The 15,058-nt window shown below is 39.4% G+C and overlaps 1 protein-coding gene across 1 annotated transcript; it reads left to right on the forward strand.

Annotated features, from left to right (window-relative positions):
* Window positions 1–5,377: 5,377 nt before the first annotated feature.
* LOC124237815 (olfactory receptor 10AD1-like) lies at window positions 5,378–6,334 on the forward strand. The gene has a single exon (XM_046657836.1). The coding sequence runs from the start codon at window positions 5,378–5,380 to the stop codon at window positions 6,332–6,334; it is 957 nt and encodes a 318-aa protein (XP_046513792.1).
* The last annotated feature ends 8,724 nt before the right edge of the window (window positions 6,335–15,058 follow it).

Below are 15,058 nucleotides of genomic sequence, written 5' to 3' on the forward strand. Positions count from 1 at the left end.
TCCCAGAATCTTTTTTCTTAACCTCCTAAATCTCTCTTTTCAGTGTTCTTCTGATTCAATACCTTCCATAATAAATAATTCTTTGTTTCAGAGGTGATCTGATCAGTCTGTTAGCCAGGGGTATTATATACATTAAACTTTTTAAAATGCACAATATATGTGCTCATTTAGTGCTTATTATACATTCCTCCATGTCTCCAATCCATTTCTTCTTTAGTTTTTTTTTTCTTATTTCTGAAAACTTTTAAAGATAATGAGGACATAAGGATAGCAAAGCCTGGTCAAAGGGCCCATAAATATCTAGCTTGAGGAAAAAAGCTAAAATAGTTAGTAAACGTATTCAAATGTCAAAGGGATTTCCCCTTCATAATCAATCATTATTTACCATGGATTAAATTGAAAGAATGAGGAACATAACCCTAAGGCAATATGGATTATAACATGTGTGTGTGTCTATACATGTGTACGTATTCCTGATTAAATGGGACATCAATTAATAGTATAACCTACAGGAGGTAGTGGCATCTCTGCCCTGGGCACCTTGGTATAGTTGAAAAGGTATTCTAAGGACTTAAAAGCCCTGGTCCAAGTCTCATTACTTTCATTTTTTAGCTATACGACCTTGGGCAAGTTACTTTAGCTCTCTGATCCTCAATTTCTTCATCTGTAAAATAGCGATAGTATCTACTTCATAGGATTTTTGTAAGAGTTAAATGGAATAATACATGTGAATATGCTTTGTAAACTATAAATTACTATAAATGGGTAAAGAAGTTTTATCTAAGTATACATTCATCAGGAATGATTTGAGAGATTTCATGTGAGGGATTATATAAGCTAACAGGGGCACCATCTCTTCCAGTGAGGACCCCACATCAGATGTCCTCCCTGGGCTAGCTCACCCTCAGGCTCCATGAGATTGTCTTTCTTACTTATTGCAGGAATTTGGTGACAAACAGACCATTTCCAGCCACAGCAACAGAATGAGGTAAGACATAATTTCCACAAGATTGTCCCATTTTATGTATTACTATAATATATGTAACTAGTGCCCAACTGAGTGATATTTAGGTTATTTCTAGAGCGAAGATGAACAGTGGGGTTGGAAGTATTTCCTATAACGTTAGTCTCTCCTATTGGGAGAAGTTTAGGTAGAAATTCTGGCCTCCCTCTAGGCTGAGGCAGAAATATTAAGAGAGAGGGAGAAATTCACCTTACTCCTAGAAATATCTTCTGCAAATAATGATAATTCTGCCCTTTATTTTTCATTCCAGTGGCATACTGGGGGCAGTTGGTACCAGTTTTCAAGAGGCAATTGTTAAATTTTCAGGAATTTTGAGAACTGGTTTTTAAATACAGCTGTTATAAACAAATTATATAAACTTACTGCTAAATAAATTATATTACAAAAGAAAGGTAATAAATACTCAAAATTCATCACTTCCTAAGTTTTTTCACTACATTTTAATATTATCTGTACTCTTGAGGTTATTTACATCTCTGATAGCTATATGGTTGGAAAACCCAAGTAGAAGTGACCTAATGGGCATCCTTTTCTAACTCCATATTGAGTGGTGTCACACTTCTAGCTTGAAATAGGTCATGGTGGGAGTATTTACACCATGGAAATTGGCAAATGCTACAAATCAGGGCCCTTCCCAGAGCCATCTCTTAAAACACTTACCAACACACCACTCCTTTAATTCATTTGTCAATACTTTGGCTAGTATTTGTAGGACATCCCAAAGCCTGAAGCTGGGGACATTTTAAAACGCTTTAAGTGACTCTAATGTGAAGCCTAGGTTCAGAACTACTGCATTTCATTCATTTACTCAGAATACCAGTTTAATTTGCTTTCTATCTTTTCTTTAATGAATTTTAATGATTTATATTTACCTATAAAGTTATCTTTTCCTCCAGACTTCCAAACTGATGGTCATAGGGTTTTGCAAAGTACCGTTGCACAATTATTTTCATTTTCTTTGTGGCTGTGATTATTTCAACTTTTTAATTTCTAAAATTTGTATATTTGTGCTTTCTTCCCCCATCTAATTTTTTTTTTTTTGCTGTTATTAGGTAAATACTAGTTTGTCTATTTTATTGGCTTTTTCAAAGCACCAATTCTTGAATTTATTTATTGACTCTACTCTTTTCCTGTTTTTGTATTCAGTTATTTCTCCTTTGATCTTTACATATTGTCCCTATCTGGTCTTCCTTAGATTAATTTTGTTTATCTGCTTCTAACCTCTTGAGCTTTTCATTTTGTTTCCTTTCATTTCATTTATCTTTCTTCCTTTTTGTTAAGTAATAGAAGTATTTCAGGCTATTAACTTTTCCTTTACCAAATAGCTGTGTATAGTATTTATTAATATATGCTACTTTTTATTAGTAGTATTTTTTAATAGTCTTCAATTGCTGTTTTGATTTCCTGTTTAATTTAAGAGTTTTGTTTTTCAGTTTTTAAGTAGGTGGGATTATTTTCATAATCCTGTCTAGGTGTATTGTCACAGAATCACTTCTGCGTTAGTTGGACAATCCTTCTAAAACATCCGCTTGATCTTAACTGAACACGTGTATCACTAGGCACTTAAAAAACGAAAAGCAACTGATACGTTGAATTTAATAAACAGAAAAAGAAGTGGCACCAGCTGCCTTTCCATCCCGGACAGATTGACTTCCTGGATTGAACCTTCCTCTTGGGAAGGACGTGCTTGAGACTCAATGCGCCAGAATCCCAGGTGTGTGATCAGGAGTCAGGCCTCTTTCATTGCTTCCCTTACATGCTCCTGACTATCAGAAGCAAGTCTACTCTAAAGTCATTACATTATGCAAGAGTCAGCAAACATTTTCAATAAGGGCCAGATAGTGAATATTTTAGGCTTTGCGTGTTGGGTTACTAATATTGCATGGAACATATTTATAATAAAAGATTAGTCATTATTTGTCTGAAAATGTCATGTAACTGGGCCTGTTATATTTTTATTTGCTAAATCTGACAACCCTGTTTGCATACTATATGGTCTCTGTGGCAACCACGCAGTTCTGCCATTGTAGTGGGAAAAGAATTAGAGACAATACATAAGCAAATGGGTGTGGCTATGTTCCAATAGAACTTTCATTATAAAAATAGTCAGTGGACTATATTTGGCTTGAGGGCCATAGTTTGTCCACCCCTACATTAAACCAGAAGTTTTAAATGTCCAATGTGCATCAGAATCACATGGAGGGAGTGTCAAAACAGTGATTGCTGGGCCCCATCCTCCGAGTTTATGATTCAGGAGATCTGGGGGAAACTCAATAATCTGTGTTTCTATCAAGTTCCCAGGTGATGTTGCTGCTGCCTCTGGTCTGTGGACCACACTTTGAGTATCGCTGCATTAGCAGAAATGCCTACTGCCTTATTATTCCTAAAACCCACTCAGAGGAACCTAGGCTTATTTATTATTATTCGTTCAAAGACTTCATCAATCTTATGAGACAAAAAATTTTAAGTGTTGAAATTTGAATATTCTCATGGCCAGAACTTCCTGACCAGCAGGACTTCCTTAACATATATATGGTACCTTTAAGCTTATTACGAAAAGTCACTCCCTCTCAGAGAAGGATTAGAAAAAAGGCACCACTTCCTCTGAACTCATACAACCCCTACCAGGGTACATAGGTTGGTAAGTTGAGCAGAGGCTGCATTTCAGCATTCACTGTTCCCTTCAGGAAACTTTGTGTAGTGCACAAACTGCACAACACTCCTGACAGCCCTGTTGATCAGAAGAATGTTATCTATGATTTATTTATCAAAACAGCACATTCTAAATTTAAAATATTCAGTAAGAGTTTACTTCTTTCCTTGATGTTAAAAAAGAAAGCAAATGATATTCTTTTTTTTTTTTCCACTTGGATTTGACAGAGTTTTTCAGCTTTATTGAAGTATAATTCATAAAATTAGAAGATATTTAAAGTGTACAATGTGATGAGAAATAATATTCTAAAGGAAAATCCTATATACAAGCCAACACCTGTGCTCTTTTTCTCACACCTCAAGGAGAGAAAAGAAACAGAATTTTAAGAAATCTCCTCTATACAGAAATTTAAGAATTTTAACGCCTCATTGTAGTGTGGTGAATATGTTATGAACTGTGTTGGCTCTTTGGAATTCATTTAAGGTTTCTTTATACTCTAATATATGAACAGTATTTGCAAATGTTCCATGACCCTTCAAAGGGTCCATTCCCTCTATGGAGGCAATAGAGTTTGAAATATAAAGCTTATAAATGTATATTTTTTGTTAATATTATCCATATGTTATAAGGATTCTCTATTTTCTAACTTATCCCCCTGATCTAATGACTTGGTATATTTATAATCTCCAGGAGGTCAGGGAGGAAGTCCTCACACATGATTTTATATCCCAGGTACTTAGCTCAATAAACGGAGCACAGTGGGCACTCAGCTATTAAATGAATAAATTATTTTTCGCTGTAAATTGGGGTGGAGTGCAATTGTTCCCAGTTCCCCATTCAAATAAAAAGATGAAATTTTAGCCTTTTTGCTTTCTCCCTATTGGACTTTTAGCAGATCCCCCAACCTGGAATCAGCAACTGCTGCATTTCTTCCTGAAGATACACTTCTCGCCAACAGTTAAGTTCTTATGGCAGGTTCTACTCAAGCCTTGGGTTGGTCTTAAAAGCTTTTAAATATAAACAGAAAAACAATCACTGAAAAGAAAAACTAAAATATTGAAGTGGTTTCTCTCTGAGTGATTCTTTTTATTTATTTATTTTTGCTTTTGTTTTTTGGTTTTCCAGATGTTCCCCAATGAGCAGGCATTACTTTGATAGTTAAGACAACAAATAAAGTTTATAATTAGAAGTATTAATAATTTTTTCTCTGGTATTTCCATTCTCTGGTTAGAGTTCTACTCATTAAGATTCTACAGAAAAAGTAAATTCTAAATGGAAAAGCCATTAACATTTAAAGAGCCCTCTCAGATTTTCTCTGAGTCTTCCCTTCAACATTTCCTGCAAGGTTTGTCACATGGTTCCTAGATCCTTCACCATCTTGTTTGTCTCTGAACATAGTCCCATTGGTGGATAATCATTTAAAATAGAGGTCCCAGAACTGGGTACAATATTTCAAGTGTAGCTTGATCCACACAAAGTACAATAGGATCTCCCTTGGTTCATTATATGGTTCCACTATTGAAGCCTACAATAGCACCGGCATTTTTTGGTGCCAACGACACTGCTGACCCACATAGAGTTTGCTGAAATTCCTGTTTTTTTATTCCTTTGTCCTCTCTGTTTTTATACACATGGGCAGCACCTATGCACAACTATCTCATCTGTGTTTTTCCTGTCCTCCCTCCTCAAGCAGGCCACAGATGGTGGACCTAAGGAACGGGAGCACAGTGACAGAGTTTATCCTTGTGGGCTTTGAGCAGAGCTCCCCTTCCACTCAGGCATTGCTCTTTGCTGTCTTCCTAGCCCTCTACAGCTTTGCCATGGCCATGAATGGCCTCATCATCTTCATCACCTGGACAGACCCCAGGCTCAACAGCCCCATGTACTTCTTCCTTGGCCACCTGTCCTTCCTGGATGTCTGCTTCATCACCACCACCATCCCACAGATGCTGATCCACCTGGTGGTCCAGAACCACACTCTCTCCTTTGCCTCCTGCTTGACCCAGATGTATCTGGTTTTTGGCGTGGGTGTGGCCGAGTGCATCCTCTTGGCTTTTATGGCCTATGACCGTTATGTTGCTATCTGCCACCCTCTTAGCTATGCCCAGATCATGAGCTGGCATGTCTGTATGGGACTGGTGAGTACTGCCTGGTTCTTTGGGCTGATCAATGGCATCCTGCTTGATTACATGACATTTCGTGGTCCATTCTGTAGAGACAACCACATAGAAAACTTCTTCTGTGAGGCCCCCATCGTGATCACTCTCTCTTGTGGAGACCCCCAGTTTAGTCTGAGAGTGATCTTTGCTGATGCTATTGTGGTGCTGCTGAGCCCCATGGTGCTCATTGTCATCTCCTATGCCCGCATCCTGGCCTCCATCCTCAGCAGAACCTCCTCCTCAGGTCGGGGAAAGACCTTCTCTACTTGTGCCTCCCATCTGACTGTGGTCGTCTTTTTCTACACCTCAGCCATGTTCTCGTACATGAACCCCCGCAGCACGCATGGCCCTGACAAAGACAAGCCTTTCTCCCTCCTCTACACCGTCATCACCCCCATGTGCAACCCCATCATCTACAGTTTTCGAAACAAGGAAATGAAGGGGGCCATGGTGAGGGCCCTTGGGAGGACCAGCCTTGCTCAGGCAGAGTCCATCTAGCTGGAAGGCTCCCGGAGGGGAAGCTCCCTCCCCCTGGATTATCTCTCCCCTAGCACTGACAAGTGGGAAACTCACTGAGCTGAAAAACTTCAGGAAAGAACATTCATGTCTTTCTTTCCACTAGCAGCAGACCTGGACATTCTTGTTGAGACTGAGAGCCACAAGGAAAACAAAGAGATATGCAGAGATAGGGAAAAAGCAATTGATTGAAGAAATATGCTGTGAGGTATGTGATACAATCCCTAAATGGTGGCCCCAAAATTCTTCAAGAAAGCTCTCAGAAGAAAATAAGAACTGATTAATGGAATTTCGTTACTTCTCAAATGCAGCAAGAGGAGGAGCTGTATGCCAAATATATGTGGATTATTAATGAGGAGAAGGAAGGGCAGAAGCAAGAACAGGGAGACTGAGAAGAGCACCCATTTGCCCAGGTTGTAAACTAGGGGTAAGAGTTATAGAGCAAAATCTCCTAGAGTCAAGGAAGCTTTGAGTGACAACTGCATTGTACAAGAAAATAAAAAGAGCAGTTTAACTTGTTTGCACATTTATTTGCCTCCACTTAAAAATGTTGTGACTAGGCTGGAGGCATGTTGTGCAATTTAAATGTATGCTTTATTGTTTTCATGAAGATTCCTTCCTACCTCTCATTTTACTTACTACTACGTTTCCTGAGACTCTCTACTCACATCTCTATCTTCTTTCCCTCCTACCCCTATTCTGTTACCTAAAGTCTAGAGCAGGGGTTCTCAGTGGGGATAATTTTCTCCCCTGAGGGTATTTGGCAATGTCTGAAGACATTTTGGGGTTGCCAAAACTAGAGGAGGGAGCATGCTACTGGTATCCTACAGTAGGTAGAGGCCAGGGATGCTGCTGAATATCCTACAATACATAGGATAGTCACCACAATAAAGAATTATGTGGCCTGAAATGTCAATAGGGCTGAAGTTGAGTAACCCTGGTCTGGAGATGAGGTATTAAAAGGGCAGAATTAGGAAAATAATGAGAAGTATTGATATGGGAAGAGAAGAGATAGGAAGAAATCTAGAAAAATTTAGGATACAGACTTCTATTCACAAAGCCATTTTCTGGTCAACTGTGGGGAGATTTCTGCTGACACTGCCACGGCAACGATCTGTATAAGTAGTTGTGACAAAACCTTCTCTAAAATCTTTTGTCTAAAATCTAAAATGTTTGTCTCTATCTGAGCCTACCTCTACCTCTCTGGTTTTCTCAAGTTACAGAACTTTTCCTACCCAATTACGCCCTTCTGTCTGCCACTAGCATAGACTACTACTTAAATGAGGCCTTTTCCTGTTACTTCAAAGCAAACTTCATCCACCTAGCAGTCATCCTTCCCTTGTTCCCACCAATCTCACATTCCTGCCTCGCTCAGGCCCACTCCTCATCATTTCCCACCCACTTTCATTTGCAGTGGGACTCCTACAAATGCCATTTTAGTGCAACCTGTGGAAACCATGTGCCTTCTTATGGAAATAGTCCCTAGAATTTCAACATTTTTTTCTCATTCACTTTACCAATATCCGTCTTTTACCAATGCTTATATTTCCTCGCCCATATGCTCCAACCACCCTGAAGGGCCTGTTCTACCTTTCATATGTGCTGGATATTTTCTTTTGCCCCTCTAGAAGTACATATACACCTTCTCCCCCTGATCTCTGTCGTGGTAGACAGACCTTGGTTGACTGCCTCAATGGACTTCATTGCCTTCTAGGTTCTAGTTGGGTTCAACCAATATGAGTTATTTAGTAGGATAGATTAAGGCAGAAGGAGAGTGAATGAGGATGTTGATTCTCCTGGCTCCTTCCCTGATGTCCCAGAGCCTCTGTCAGGTGGCCTTTTCCTACAGCTCCTTTCCCTGCCCCTGTAAGGTAGTACCTGCTCCCTGCTCTTGAGAGCCCAGGATGCCTCACCAACCCTCTTTGATTCCCCTTAAGCCTGTCCACTTGGGAAGCCCCCTCGTTGGTCATATTTAAGTGTGCCAGTTATTTCCTCCCAGCATGCTGCCTGATTCAGTAACAGGTACCCAGCACATATCACCAAAAACAAATGGAAAATATCTCAAAATAGACCATATGCTAGTCCATAAAGCAAATCTCAAAATATTTCAAGGAATTAAAATCATACAGACCATGTTCTCTGACCATAATGCAGTTAAGTTAGAAATCAGCATCAAAAAGATAACTGATAGGGCTGGCCCCATGGTGTAGTGGTTAAGTTTGGAGCACTCCACTTCAGCAGCCCAGTTTCATGGGTTTGGATCCAGGGCATGAACCTACACCACTTGTCAGCCATGCTGTGGTGGCATCCCACACATAAAGCAGAGGAAGATTACCACAGATGTTAGCTCAAGGCTAATCTTCCTCAAGCAAAAAAAGAGGAAGATTAGCAACAGACGTTAGCTCATGGCTAATCTTCCCCAGAAAAAAAAAATAAAGATAACTGGAAAGAAACCCATATGTTTGCAATTTAAGAAACATAATTCTAATTAACCTACAGACCAAAGAATGAATTATAAGTCTAGTCCAACATGGAAAGGGTAAAGGGCTTAGAAGCTGTCACTCTCACCCTTTAAAAATGAAAAAGAGGTGAGGAAACTGAAAATGAACAACACTTTCAGATCCATCAGAGAACTGAGGTCACAGGAACTACCATCCCAAAAACTGGGAGACAGATGAACACAGAGAACCATAGCTTCCTGGGAGCAGAAGCTGCACCTGGAGCCTGATCAGAACATTTAAAGGGAAATTGACTAATTCATGGGAGCTGAGCTTGGGCTAGCTGGAGTGATAAAAACTCCCAGAGGCCCACCTTTAAGGAGGCCTCATAGTTTTGTCAGTTTTGCTTCCAGCATCCCAAACCAGATTCTCAGGGTGAAGATCAGAAAAAAAGTCCTTGTGTACTTCAGCAGGGGGCAAGGAAAAGTAACCATTCTAAAATAAACCCAGAGAGCTCTGTTCTCCTTAATAGCCTGCCCTCAAGGAAAACTATTTTATGAGAACCCAACCAACATGCAGAAGGATCCAAGAAAAAAAACAGCTGAGAAGCACTCATGAAGGTCACAGCCCAGGGATATAGGCTCACTAGAAGAATGAGACCTGATCATAGGACTGTACGATGTTCCCACTGCCCCCATACCTTACCACCACATCAACAGGGCTGCAGGATTTCAAGGGTTATAGCTGAAAGAACGACAATCCTCAGATTCTATTTAAGAAGGAGTCTCTAGGGAAAGAAAAAGACAACAGCAGAGGCAAAAACAAAAGGACATTTTGGCCTCTGACAACACAGCTACAACAAACGTTAAACACAGCCTAACATCTAACCAGAACAACATAAAACCTCCCACTAAAGGCCTATTTACCTCACTTACTTTCACCTCATAGCTCATGTTTAGCTTCCAACAAAAGAATTGATTATAATAAAAATTAGAAAATTTTACAAACACAAAAATAATAACGAAACTACATACAATTTTATGGGATGTAGCTACAGCAGTATTTTCTTTTATTAGGAAAAAAAGAAAAGTTAAAAAGTAACAAATTAAATTACCAACTTAATCACAGAATAATGGATTATGCTAGGAAAGTAGAAGGAAGAAAAATGCATATAATAGATTGATTCAACCAAAGCCGAAGATTGATTAAATTAATACAGTGAGAAGAAATTAATAATTGTATAGGCCTGGGGCATGACTGATCAAAAATAAATACACTTAAACAAGAAAGAAAGGGGCACATAACTACATGTGTTGCAGACTGAATTACAAGAGGGCCTTTTGTTTCTAATATTGATGTGCCAGATAACTTGGACCACCTATCTCACTAAGAACAACCAAAAGCTGGACAAATATTTTAAAACATCTACTTGAAGGCATTAAAGCACTAAAAAAGGCAGTGAAAACCTTCAGAGTCACGATCCAGGAACATTCAATCTGCATTTAAGCAGATTAGACACAGCTGATAAAAGAATTAGTAATGTGAGAGCTGTGTCATAAAGATGAAAGAAAGAATGGATAGAGCAAAAACAACATTTGAAGAGCAACAGCCAAGAATTTTCCAAAAACTAAAAAAGACATCAGTCCACAGATTTAAAATGTCCTAAACACCTCCCAAAATATGTTATTTATAAAAAGAAAAACACACCCGAGCACATCATTAAAATTTCTGAAAATGAAAGACAAAGAGAAAAACTTAACAGCCACCTGAATAAACAGACAGATTCCCTTCAAAGGAACCACAATTAGATTGACAACTATCTTCTCAACAATGAAAGTCAAAATATAGAATTTATCTTATATAAAACTCCATTGTCGCAGACTAGAGAGGGTTTGGAAGTCAAAGACAATGCTCCAGCTGGCCTGGAAGAAAGCAAACGTCCACGCTGTGAACTGCTGTTGTGGGCCATGTGGCAAGGAACTGTGGGCAGCCTCTAGGAGCTGAGAGCAATACTTGACTGACAGCTAGCAAGAAGACAGGAATCTCAGTGGTACAACTGCAGAGAAATGGATTTTTCCAACAACTAGTGAGCTGGAAAGAGGACCCTGAGCCTCAAATGAGAATCACAGCCTGGCTGACAGTTTGATTTCAGCCTGGTGAAACCCTGGGCAGAAGAGCCAGCTAACCATACCCCAGACTCCTGACCCAAGGAAATTGTAAGATAATAAATTTGCTTTATGTTAAGCCGCTGAATTTGCGGTGATTTGTTACACAGCAACAGAAAACTAATACAAGTTTTTAAAACTCTAAGAGAATGCTATGGAAAAATTTATGACATTGAATCTGCTAATTTAGATGACTTGCAAATTACTAGAAAATATTATTTTACAAAACAGACAGAAGAAGAAATAGAAAACATGAACACACCTATAAGCATGAAATTAAATCAGCAATTAAAAAACATTTCCATAAATAAAGAACCAGACACACAATTTGAAAATAAATACTACCAACCATGGGAAAAAATTCTAATTTTAGATATACTGAAACAGAGGAAAAGACAACTTTTAAATGATAACTTTGATACAAAAACTTGATGAAGACAAAATAAGCTAATCTCACTCATGAACATGGTCACAAAATTCCTGAACAAAATTATCTCCCACAAGGTATTGAAAAGATAATACCTTATACCATGAACAAAATCATGCCTATCCCAATAATTCAAAGTTGATTTAACATCAGAAAATGAATTAATATAAATCACTACACTAACAGACAAATGAAGAAAAACTGCACAATCATCTCAAGTGATATGAGCAAAGCATCTATTTTATTGAAAATTCACACCTGTTTATAATTTTTTTAAAAAACACCTCTCAGCAGACCAGGATTAGAATTGGACTTTCTTAAGCTATTAAAGTGATTATACACCAAAATTCTACAGCAAACATTATCCTTAATACAGAAACATTGAAATTACCATTAGATCATAAACAAGGCTAGGGTAACCATTTTTCCCCATATGTTCAAGATTGTATTGAAGGTCCTAGACAGTACAATAAAGCAAGGGAAGGAGATAAATAGTATAAGAATCAGAAATGAAAAAGCAAAACTGTGTTTATTTACAGATGATATGATTGTCTTCATAGAAAAACTAAAGGAATACACAGATAATTTATTAAAATTAATGAAATTTAACAAGGTTACTGGATCCAAAATCAATATGCAAAAATCAATTGCATTTCTATATCCCAGAAAACAAATTAGAAAATTAAATTTTTAAGATACCATTTTAAATAGTATCCAAAATATAAAGTACATAGGAATAACCCAAATGAAAAAGGCTACTCTTTCATGGAGAGATGCATATAAATGTATGGAATGTCGCTAGAGAAAATCTGCATAAATCAAAATATAGAGACTTGCCTCACATAACATTAGTAGATTTAACAACTCTCTGCCTTAATGGCTCTTTTTTTTTAAGGATTGGCACCTGAGCTAACAACCGTTGCCAATCTTTTTTTTTTTTTCTGCTTTCTTCTCCCTGAATCCCCCCAGTATATAGTTGTATATTTTAGCTGTGGGTCCTTCTAGTTGTGCTATGTGGGACACCACCTCAACGTGGCCTGACGAGCAGCGCCATGTCCGTGCCCAGGATCCAACCCTGTGAAACCGGAGCGGGTGAACTTAACCACTCGGCCTCAGGGCCGGCCCCTTAATGGCTCTTGAAGTTATACCACTTTGGAACATCTCTTTTTTTGGTATAATTATTTTTTCATCCAAATTTGAATTGCACATCATGTTTGGATTAGAATTCTATCAATAAAATGCTGTGGACCAGAGGTTATAGGGAAGTGAGGAAACCAGTAATGGTACAGAAATAAATGCTTTCAAAGAGCTTGACAAGTTTGCTTTTTTCTGGGAGTTTTTGAGTGGATATCTGAAGATCATCAAAAATCTGTACTGCAAAAGTCAATTTCCTGAAGCTTAGCTTTTGTGCCTTATGCTTAAAAATCATGCTTTCCTCCAAACTGAGTTATGTTACAAAAATGCCCCAATTATATTAGATTTTGTGAGACCCAGGCTTGGAGATGGTGGTGGAGGTACATGGCAGGGTGGGGAGAAAAAAGCCATCCCTGTCTTTTAGAATGAGTCAAGACACAAGCATCATAAACTTCATCTGTACAGGAGTCCAAGCACTCCAGGAGTGGAGAGAAGAGCTGCAGACGACTGAGAGAGTGAGTGAATTACTGAAGTTCATTGGTTATGCACAATCTAATTCAGTACTAGGCAGGATTCCGGGTGGATCAGGGGAAAGAAGGTTATTCCAGATTTGAAGAACAGAACTGTGATAATGAAGAGGTAGAGGATGGGGGTTAGAAGGGGAGCACGTTATCAAATACGAATGCTCCATCAGGAGAGCTTTTGACTGTTTACCACCCTATCAGCAGCACTTAATAAGGTGACTGGTGCAGAGTGGGTGCTCAGCCAATATTTACTGTTGTGTTGAACATATGATGAAATGGAAAAATATTGAATTGGGGGCACAAGAATGGTACCTAAGTCATCAGAAACCCTAACTAGAAAATTAATTCAAAATAAAATTGGGAAATAGGTAGACAAGAGCTGAAGGGCTCCCAGATTTGAAGCTGAGGACATAGGGATAATGATACTTGCCAGGCTCCTTTATCAACTCATCTGGTAAACAGAACAGAACTTTTCTGGGAAAACCCAAGACTATTCTAGACCTTCCCAGCCACTTGCTACGGACATAGCCTCACAAGGGAGCCTTGGAATGAACTGGTAGGAGACTATCTCCAGGGAACCAGTTAGAATGGTAAGTCTTCAAGAAGAGATAGTTGGCCTTATTACAAGTGACTCCCAACAGTAACCAGTTAGAAGCTCATGCCTGCCTGAGTGTGTGTGTGGGGCGTGTGTGTGTGTGTGTGTGTACAGAAGGAGCCCACACTCCCTGCCCTATAAATGAGCAGCTGGTTCGCAGCAGAATTCACTGCAGCCTCACTGTGGATCCCTCCTCTGGGCCTGAGATCAACACAGCCAATGTCATCACCTATGTGTGCCGAAGCCTGTGGAGAAGGTCAGTGAGTATGCTCACTTCTGCAGTGAAAGGTGACCCTGACTCTGTTAGCATTAGTCAGAGATGAACACCCCCTGGCTCGCTCGGTGAGCGCCTGTGTTCAGATCACACCAGGGCTCTGCACACAGTGGCCATGGAGGAGATGTCACAGATCTTGACTCCATTAGCATCCACTTTGTTCCATCTCTCCGTCTCTAGATGCCTGGCTCTGTCTCTGCTTTTGCAACTCTATCTAGCTGGTCTGTTCTCTGGATCTCCCTTTCAAGTTTCCATCAGACTCTCGGAGCCTACCCACCTGCCCTCCTGGCTCTGGCTGAGGGGCAGATCACTTGAATGTGTCTGACAGGGCCAGACTGGTTTGCAAAGACCTGTCTCCAGTTGCTGCAGGGAGGAAGACAATCCAGAAGCTTGATCTCTTGTTCCCAGAGCTTGAGGGAGCTGAGTCCAAGTATCTGGGTATTTAGTTCTGATTCCACATCACCACGGCGCCGTGCCCAGCCTGCCTAGTCAGCCTCTCAGTCTCTTTTCCATGTTTGGCCTTTCTTGTTCTCAATTTTTTTCTACGCCTAGTTTTGGGTTCTTCGTGTCTATGTCTCTTTATGTACCTATCTATATCCCTCCCCTAAAGGTCCATCACTTTTCCACAAATCAACCATCTTGTCACATGTTCACACTTTTCCTATCTCCCTCTATTTCAATCTCTCTAATTCTCTCTTTGCCTTTAACACTTTTCTTTCTTTTTTGGTTGGTGGAAGTGGTCTCTCTCCACTATCTCGAGGATTACTTTTTCTCATTTCTTTCTTTTTCAACCTTCTTCTTTATGTTCGTGCATGTCAGTATTTTCTATTTATCTGACTTTTTTTCTTGTTCCCTGGAGAAAGAGAGGCTGAGAAGTGACTCAAGGATGGTCCTCTCTTAGAGATTGTGATACAGAGCTTAAGGTCCATATTTTTTGCAATGTTTCTGGAAGCCAGAGTAAGAGAAAATGGGACTTCAATATATTGGGGGGAAAACCTGAGTTAGATGGAAAGACTCTCCTGGCAGGGAGAAGCAGGAACCATTAGGATGGGTTATAAAGGGTGGATGAGATCCTCTCGTCTCTCTACGTGTCTGCAGGGCTGGTTTGGCTTCCAAGAGGGAAGCTTGCCAAGTATTTTCAGTATTCTT

The sequence above is a fragment of the Equus quagga genome, chromosome 1, assembly GCF_021613505.1.
Source record: "Equus quagga isolate Etosha38 chromosome 1, UCLA_HA_Equagga_1.0, whole genome shotgun sequence".
In the NCBI taxonomy this organism is placed as follows: Eukaryota; Metazoa; Chordata; class Mammalia; order Perissodactyla; family Equidae; genus Equus; species Equus quagga.

Coding starts and splice junctions, on each gene's coding strand:
- LOC124237815 (XM_046657836.1), top strand. CDS start 5,378: ATGGTGGACCTAAGGAACGGGAGCACAGTGACAGAGTTTATCCTTGTG.